This window comes from Dreissena polymorpha, chromosome 3 (genome assembly GCF_020536995.1).
Source record: "Dreissena polymorpha isolate Duluth1 chromosome 3, UMN_Dpol_1.0, whole genome shotgun sequence".
Classification (NCBI taxonomy): Eukaryota; Metazoa; Mollusca; class Bivalvia; order Myida; family Dreissenidae; genus Dreissena; species Dreissena polymorpha.
The window spans coordinates 66,854,309-66,863,297 of NC_068357.1; the positions used below are offsets into that span (position 1 = coordinate 66,854,309).

Here is an 8,989-nt window from a genome sequence, read left to right on the forward strand (position 1 = left end):
CGATATTTGTCATATCAGCGACGTATCTTAATATTTGTTTTTCAGTAGTAGCTACATAGTTCGTAGCGTCGATTTATTGACCAGGGCTATGTGATGAATGATTTATAAAATATCTGGCAAATACGAAAGATAAGCAATTTAAATGATCAAACAAAATAGCGGAGTTGGCGGTTGACTATTAAGAAATATTTGGCCACTAACGGAAAGCAATGCACGGAGATTCTGTTATATAAACTTGATAAAATTGACGTTTGGAAAAATACAACCTTGTTTACAAAAACTGCTCTTTCTTTAACTTCACTTTTTGATAGTTTTGTCAATGTAGATTTGATTCCTCTATTACAGTTTTACATAGTTACGTTGAAATAAAGTACATAATAGATACGTTCATATAATCAGAAGCCTTTAGTATATTTTAGTGTTCAACCCTAAATGTTTATATAATATTGCTGGGTTTTGGTGGTTAACGTTTTGGTCGGGGTCTATTTAAGTAATTAAGATTGCCATGTTCTTTTGAATATACACGAATTTGAATCAGTCAACTCTTAGTGTTAGAAATATGTTAGGAAATCAATGTACACGAGAAGCGATTAAACAACCGTGATATCCGTAATTAGCCTTGGTAAAGATATCATAAATCATTAAATCGGACGATTATAATCTCAATGTTAAAGATCTTTGTTTGCAACAATTGTCACGCAATGTAAAACGTGGCTTTCGAATTATTATTTTCTTGAAAAAGAAAGCAGTGTGATATCTAAAATATTTATTTTTTCATAAACTATTAACAATATACATGTACTACAATGGACGAACTTAACAGGTATATTTAAGAGAGAAATAATTGATTCTGAGGTATTTCAATCCCGGGCGAAAACATTAGAACATTTTCTAAGGACATTACATATGCAAACAACTGATATGTTCGTAATATAAAATGAGTCGCGTTCTGAGAAAACTGGGCATAATGCATGTGTGTATAGTGTCGTCCCAGAGTAGCCTGTGCAGTCCGCACAGGCTTAGCAGGGGCGACACATTTCGCCTGAACAAGATTTTCGGTAAGAATGGACTTCCTTTAAACGAACAATACCATAAAAGCAAAACGTGTCGTCCCTGATTAGCCTGTGCGGACTGCACAGGCTAATCTGGGTTGACACTTCACGCACATGCATTAAGCCCATTTTTCCCAGAACGATACATTTAGCATCTAAACTATAAATTATCGTTTAAATGTTTTTCCACACAAGAATATCAAATGCTTTTAGGACGACGGTACCTATGCTTAGCATTGTAAGGTATGAACAAAAGGTATATAAAAATGCGTCAGTTATCAAAATCAACGACCAATTAACAAAATGCTGCTCCCTATATGGCCTATGATATTTTATTCACATTTCTGTCAATTTCATTTTTATACAGGAATAATGTCATTTTTCAGTAAACTGATCAAGTTCATTACTAGTATCATATTGACAAAAAACACACAATAGTTTTCAATTGAAAAGCACCTTCTGCTCTTTTTTTGTTTTCGCCTTCAAATCGCTGTCCAGCTGAATACAGATTTTTCACAATAGTGTTATTTTAATTCACAAAATTGCTTCTTATGTTTTACATACTTTATAAAAAACAATCAGAACTGCGAGATTAATACAATAATAATTTAAAACGTTTTTGTTCGTCCAATTAATACACTAGATCAGAATAACCTTTGAAGTCGACATTTCAGCATACATTCATGTGGATAAAAGCAGGTGAGAGCACGTCTCCACTATTAGCGTAAGTAAAGTAAAACGTTTGTGACAAAGTAATTGGGGTATTTGACAACCAAATATTTTGTATGATTTATCCAGTTCTTTACACTTGATTGGTACATATTCGGTAAAAATACGAAAATATTTATTAGGTATTTTTCTTTGACATGGCAATATTCTCTTTTTTAGGCAAAAAATATACATGTAAAACAATACTTAACTTTATTAACAACCACAAAAAATATATATTGTATTTGAATATTATGGACAGTTGAAAAAAAGATAAAGTACATAAGCAATTTGAACTTTGAAAACAACCGTTGGTGTCAAACGCCTGCTACGCTACTTTTAATACACACCATTATTCCATAATTTTGCATTTTCTTATGTTTGTTCATGCTCCTGTGTCTGTTTTGAAGTTTAATTTGTAAAAAATACATCTGTTTTCAGAAATAATCTTAGAGCATAATCACTTAAATTATCGCACATGTATAATAAAATAACTTATTTGGGCGTTGTGTACTTTGTTAAAATAACGTTCTTCACACTAACTGATGGAAATAACCCACTTCAGCGCGGATAAACGAGCCGATTTAACATAATTTAAATCCCTTATGTGATTCAATCATTCAATAAACTCAGCTATTGATCAGATATATTTAAAGTATTTACTTTAATCCACCTTATTTTATGGTCCATTTTACACGTAATCACTTAATTACCTGTTCGCATTCCGTATCTGACTTCGAAAACAACGCATTTAGAGTTCCAACTTTTGAAAGTTTGGTATTTAAAATATATGAAAATAGTACACGATTTTATTCGAATTGCAGTCTTAAATATTGTAATGGTACACTAAAACTTAACTGAACAAAAACATTACACAACAAATCAAATTAAAATGCAATTATTGACATATCTAATTCTTCATTAGATAGCACTGAACGTGCTGATACGTATGAACAGTAGCATCAGCGAACATTTGAAAAGTGAATCGAATGTATTATACTTCATATGACCCTCATCGTGCGAAAATGGGTCTTATGCCGTATACGGCCAGAGTAGCTCCAAACCAGCCTGCGTATCCGCGCAGTTTAGTTATAAGCTATCCTGGCCTCTAATGAATCACAAAACCGTGCTTGATTTTATAGCGGACAGCGATTTTCTTGACGCGACTGCTCGACTGCACACGCTAGTCCAGAGGTGCGCTTGCCGCATATGACATAAACCTCATTTACGCATGACGTGGCTCACATGACAATAGCAGGTGCTATTAAATCAAAAACTATAATAAAAATTTTCCCATTTGGTTTAACTTTAAAGTCAGTCGACATTAACTTTTAAATGAAATTCATTGTATAAGTCTAGTGCAAATGTTAATACTGACAACCCTCTGCCAAAAACTGACTTCTGAATTCAGATGGTCACTTGATTAACAAATCATGCAGTCGAGATGAAGGAATTCCCACGATGTTTTCAGTATATCAGAACATCTTTATGCATGTTATAAAAGAGTATTGCTAACATTTTACTTCACAAATCATGGCGATTTGTTAACAGTCTGATCCAATGCTAAACATTTTACTTAAACTATTTTCCTTCATTTCCATCATAGAAGCAGGGGTATGAAATTCGCCGTCCTTAATTACTGAGGAAAGAATAATTTCAGACTTGTATAATGTTCTTGGTTACATCTCTTAAATATATGAAACGTCCGTACGTAATATATATGTAAACGATTTGTTTCCGGAATACAAACCAATTGCGTATTTTTAGTCCATCACAAGTTCAAGAAAATGCGCCCATCACGTGACATTGTATATCAAATATAACATTGACGAATACTTAACATAAACAATCAGAATTCATCATACACATGTCTCTCTCTGAGCCAGAGTTAGTCCCCTTTCCTTCTTTTTCGCCGCTAGCGATGCCTCCAGGGGAGGTAACTTCATAAGCGTTACCGGTCCTTTCCTGGAGGCAACACCGTGTCCTTGGCGAGGTAGGGTCAGATCTCCGGGAATGTTTCGTGTCTGCATCGATGACTTCATTCTACTTCCTGGGTCATAACCCCGGAAACCAGCCTGGACGTGCGACGCTTGCGTTACTCCGGCTTTGGATGTAATGTACGTTTGGGGCCCCTGCGTAGGATTTTCCGCCACTGACAACATTTTGTTTGAATTCATCGGAATTTTCTCCGATTGGGGCCTGTTATCCGATTTCTGTTTTATGAGGTTTTTCTCCGTCTTTTGTCGGGCGAGTATCACTGATTCTGACGTCGGACGAACGTTGGACGTGTGCGGTTGAGACTGCGGCATGAAGCGCCGCTGCAAGCGACGTGAGCGGGTACTTGGCCTTATATCCGGTCGCTCAATGGGGCGCGACGAAACTGGTTCCGGATTTCGGGGTCGACCATGACTACCGGCGTTTGAACTTGAATGTTTCAGATGCACTTGCGACTTCTCTGGCCTCTCGGAGCGCAGAGTTGCCGTACTGACGACAGTGTCCGAACGCACAAAATGAGGATCCGCAACGTGCGATTGGGGATAACCGACGAAAGACTCTTGGCGCTCAGGTCTGTTTCCTACTGCAGCACGCTTAAACTGTTGTTGGTGCTGACTAAGGGGTTGCTGCTGATATTGCTGGTAATCCATTTGGCGATGGTATTGCGGCTGGTGTTGAGCCGATGGATGCTGTGTCGTCGTCGGGGAGATATGGGGCGCTGGGGCAGGAGAAAGGCGGTGAACCACACTTTCAGGCGGGTCTCTTTGACTGTTTATGTGTACAACAGACTCGTCATTACTCGCCACAGGTCTTTGGTGACTAACCGAAGCAGGCACCAATGGATGTACCTCTGTCATTTCTTCAAGAACATCCATAGAATTACCACCGGAGTCCACACTCATATTTTCGTTCGTCAACTCACGTTGCGCAACAATCACTGAATCACAGAAAGCTTTGGCTCGTTTACTGTCCCGCTTTGCCTGTCGCGTACTAGAAAATCTGTCATACATATTGTTAACACTTTTTACATAATCGTCTTTTTCTTTATCAGCCACCGCTCGATCCTGTGGCACAGTTTTTGCTTCTACCATGACAATTTTTCGCTCCGACAGCGGAATCGACGCCCGTCCAAGGCGACTTTTCGGCCTGGCGGATTTGGAAATCCTCCTAATTGACGGCGTTTCCGCGTCTTCAGCGTCCGGATTACCGACACTAACGTCACCTTCGGTCGGCCGCCTGTATTGGTTTCTACGAACATAACTAGACTTTGGTCGTAAACTTATATCACGCGTGTCTATCTGTGTTGTAAAAGCATTATCCTTAACCACGGGTATACCGTCATTATGAAATCCAATGGAGGTTCGAGACCGGCTGGCCCGCGTTCTAGGACGCTCAACCGCAGGATTATCTGCGTTAGTATTCATATTCATATGCGCCTCGCCATTATTATCGGCGTCCCCTTCTTCCGCTTCCTCGTTAATATCTATATCACTCACTGAACTAGAATCCGTAAGCGTGTCACTATCGCGCGCCGCGTCCTCTTCGCGTATCTGATCGTATTCCTCTAAAAGTTTAAGATCGTCGTCTAGTTTGTCGTGGGCCTTGTCTTGGTCCCTCAACAACCTTAGGATTTGGTCCGCTTTCGACTGCTTGAAGTTCTGGTTGATGTGCGAGAGAAGGTGCGTCACATCGTGGCCAGCGCCAATCTCGCTGTGACACACCGCCAACTGGCGCGGCTCAAGACGGAGTCCTGCCATTGTATTTAGCTGTTCATGGCTCCCGATACCTGTAATGAATGTGTAATTATGTCACATATTTTTCACAATTTCTTGCTTATTATACTGTCACCATTAACCGAAGGAACAGACAAGTCAAAGGCTTTTCTTCCGTCTCGTTGATCAATATTTAAAGCGATTTTAAAAAACAGTGTATTGTAACCGGATATAGTGCTAAACAAAATAGGCTCATGTTCATACCGAACATGACAACGTAGTTAAGAAATGAAGCCATTATCAATTGTTAACTCGTACATAAGCATTCAGTTAGTTTTATGTTTACAACCTTAAAAAAAGTGATTAAGTCCAACTAATAAATCTTCTTATCAGAAATTACGTATATAGCCATCCCAGTTACGTGGTTTATTTAAGAATATACACAATGCCGCGATATTTCAATCCCGTGTTTAACGAGTGATACTATTCAACTTAATGCTTCGGCACAGTTTTGGTGTAACTGAACGTATAGATTAGGAACAAAAGCGCCAATCAACTGGTTAGAAATGTTTCAATCGAACGAATACTTGCTGTACATAAGTTAGAAACATTGTTACGCGTACTAGCTAATTGGAGAGGATCATGTGTAACTTAATTGGGTACACATACAAGATTTTGAGTGGAGAAAAGTCGATGATAACATACTTTTGCATTGGAGATCTTTAAAAGTAGCTGCGCGCATTTAATTGATTTGGATATCGCATTTATATGTGTCATGAAGGCAAAAAAAGAGTTTAATATGTTGGACTAAAGTATTGCTTAGTTACTAGAGAGAACAGATTGACATGTTCGATTTTAAGTACACCATTGAAGGAAAAAACAACACTTTTTTATTTTACTAAACATACAGCTTATGTTAAATATGAACGCATACTATTAAAGATTTTTGTTCATTAGTCCATACCGGTATATCAGTGCAAAACCAAATTATATACAGCCCAAATGATGAGATTTTAAATATTCACGCTGATAAATTGTATCATTCGATGCGTATAATGTATGCGAATAACATTGATGAAAAGTACGCTGAAAAGTAAATTAAAGTTAACAATAATTAAGTAGTTTGATAAGAAACTAAAAGTAATATCTATGGCAGAATACATTACCAGATTTTACGTTGCAACAGGATGATTCTCACTGAATTATAAACAGTTGGCCATTTACGGTATCAAAGCGTTATGCATTCCTGCCCCAGCGAGACCATTCAAAAGTGTTTTCATCGCACGTTCAATATATTTGTCGCTAAATAATTCATTTCATTACTAATCATACAAAATTAATAGGCCCTCGTGTGGTATTATCACGTTAAGGTGCAAAGATTTAATGAATGCAATAATTATATTAATGCTAAATATGTGTACCTGGTCGTTTATGTATATTGTTATGCAGTAATAGTTTTGTATTCAACAATTGAAATATAAAATAAATGTATGTGAGTTTAACCATTTTACTCAGAAATGTGATGAAAACAAAAAGAAAGAAAACAGGATTGTATATTACAAAAATGCGTTTAGTTTGTTTTGAAAACGCTAAAATCATCATTTAAAGGGGAAACAATACACACGATGTTATTCGTCCTAGCTCTTGAGAAAATATTCTCTTCCTTAAAATGCTGTCATGACGCTGTTTCACACCGAAAACAATGAATATCTCGTTTAGCGTATTTGGCAACAGACGCACAAATACAAGAACTACTTTATGGACAAATGCTTAAATTGATGAACACAATGTCCTCATTAGCCTTTACATACAGTTACATTTACCTTATAAGCCCCTTTTAAATGATAAAACATGATTTTATGATACAAGTATCTATTTTTCATTTAAAAACAAGATATGTTTGTGAAACACTATGTCCCCACCCCATATAATTGACCTTTGACCTTGAAGGATGACATTGACTTTGACCTTTAACCACTCAAAATGTGCAGCTCCATGAGATACACATGCATGTCAAATATCAAGTTGCTATCTTCAATATTACAAAAGTTATGGCTAATGTTAAAGTTTGACGCAAACAAACCAACAAACAGACAGGGCAAAAACAATATTTCCCTCACTGGGGGACATAAAAATAAATATGGCACGAATACGAAAAAAAAACACTTTGTTATATATTATCATTTGTTGTTATGTTATATAAAAATGATGTATATAATAGATGAGATAAAGGTTGAAAAAGGAAATATGCGACAAATTAAAAATAACACATAGCAATAAAAAAAAACAGCAAAACCGAACATGTTAGAATGCAGTTTAACCCATTTATGCCTAGCGTCTAGAAAAAAAGGCCTTAGCAAACATCGTAGACCCAGATGAGACGCCGCATGATGCGGCGTCTCATCAGGGTCTGCGGTGTTTGCTTAAAGGAATTTCTGTAAGAAATATTCTTAATATAAAAATAAATATTATAGACATCCCTTATTTTGGAAATAAATTGATCCAATTTAGAAGGATGGAAGAGTACACTAGGCATAAATGGGTTAAACTATAGATTGATGTCAGCATTTCCGAAGACATGCCACATATCAGCGCAACACAAGTGCGAGTTTATTTTAAAAAAATCTTACGTCATAGTTGCTGATGGCGAGTCGGACAAGAGTATGTCCTTTACAATCAAACTAACATATTAATTATTGAAAACTACTACAACGCATTTTAATAGGTAAATCCCGATATTTTAAACGCATTTACAACTTATGACAAATAACTATTTCACTATCTCTCGCTAAACGCTTATCCCGTTGTTTTTCAATAACTCGGAGATCAAATAAAAACGCCACTTACCTACATTAGACCGAACCTTAATTAATTTTCCTCGATATTCCTTAATCCAACTGACCAGCGGTCAAAATAAATCCGCGAGTCCGTACGATAGTGGACGGAAATAAGCGCCTGTGTAAACAACGTTTGGAACCGGAGGCTCCCCGTATCTCACCGTAGTCAGGGTGCTATTTGAAGAGAGTAGGCCCTCACCTATAACACTATTGACACTGAGTAAATATTTTAGACAAAAGGTCCACGACATTAATCACTTGGCCAAAACAATCCACAAAAAGCTCGAGTTCAGATCGATACCGATAGACCCACTTATCGCTAAGGTCCGTTGTTCGTAAACGGTACACTGATATAGCAGATTGTTTATCCGAATTAATTAGAGTCAAAATTTGTATCGAAACAATGTGTGTCACCTATGCGCCACGAAATCACATAAACGCGTGTACGGTACAGATTCAGAATTCATACGTATTAAACCACCAGTTCAATATTGCCCGTTCTTCATATTTTTTCCGCGATGTTATTCCCACGGCGAGTTTGAAAAATCGAATTCTAATTTACCGATGTCCTGTTTTCACGTAAATCAGTGAGCGCGTTGAACAACATCGCTGCAGGGAGACGAAGTTGTCACCAATATTGGTAACACTGTATGCTGCCTACCTTAACAGTCCCCTCCCCTGTCAC

At 37.3% G+C, this 8,989-nt stretch overlaps 1 protein-coding gene across 2 annotated transcripts; it reads right to left on the reverse strand.

The window, feature by feature from the left end:
• Positions 1-751: 751 nt before the first annotated feature.
• On the reverse strand, positions 752-8,989 carry LOC127874555 (uncharacterized). Of its 2 annotated transcripts, none has more exons than XM_052418935.1 (2): positions 8,315-8,989; positions 752-5,541 (listed from the first exon to the last, which is right to left on the reverse strand). In XM_052418935.1, exon 2 carries the CDS (start codon positions 5,510-5,512, stop codon positions 3,620-3,622), a length of 1,893 nt encoding a protein of 630 aa, XP_052274895.1. In that variant the 5' UTR covers positions 5,513-5,541; positions 8,315-8,989; the 3' UTR covers positions 752-3,619. The 2 variants fall into 2 exon arrangements, with proteins under 2 accessions (XP_052274895.1, XP_052274896.1); XM_052418936.1 differs by lacking the exon at positions 8,315-8,989 and adding an exon at positions 5,868-5,967.

Excerpts from the sequence above, each read along its gene's own strand:
- LOC127874555 (XM_052418935.1), bottom strand. The coding sequence starts at position 5,512 with ATGGCAGGACTCCGTCTTGAGCCGCGCCAGTTGGCGGTGTGTCACAGC.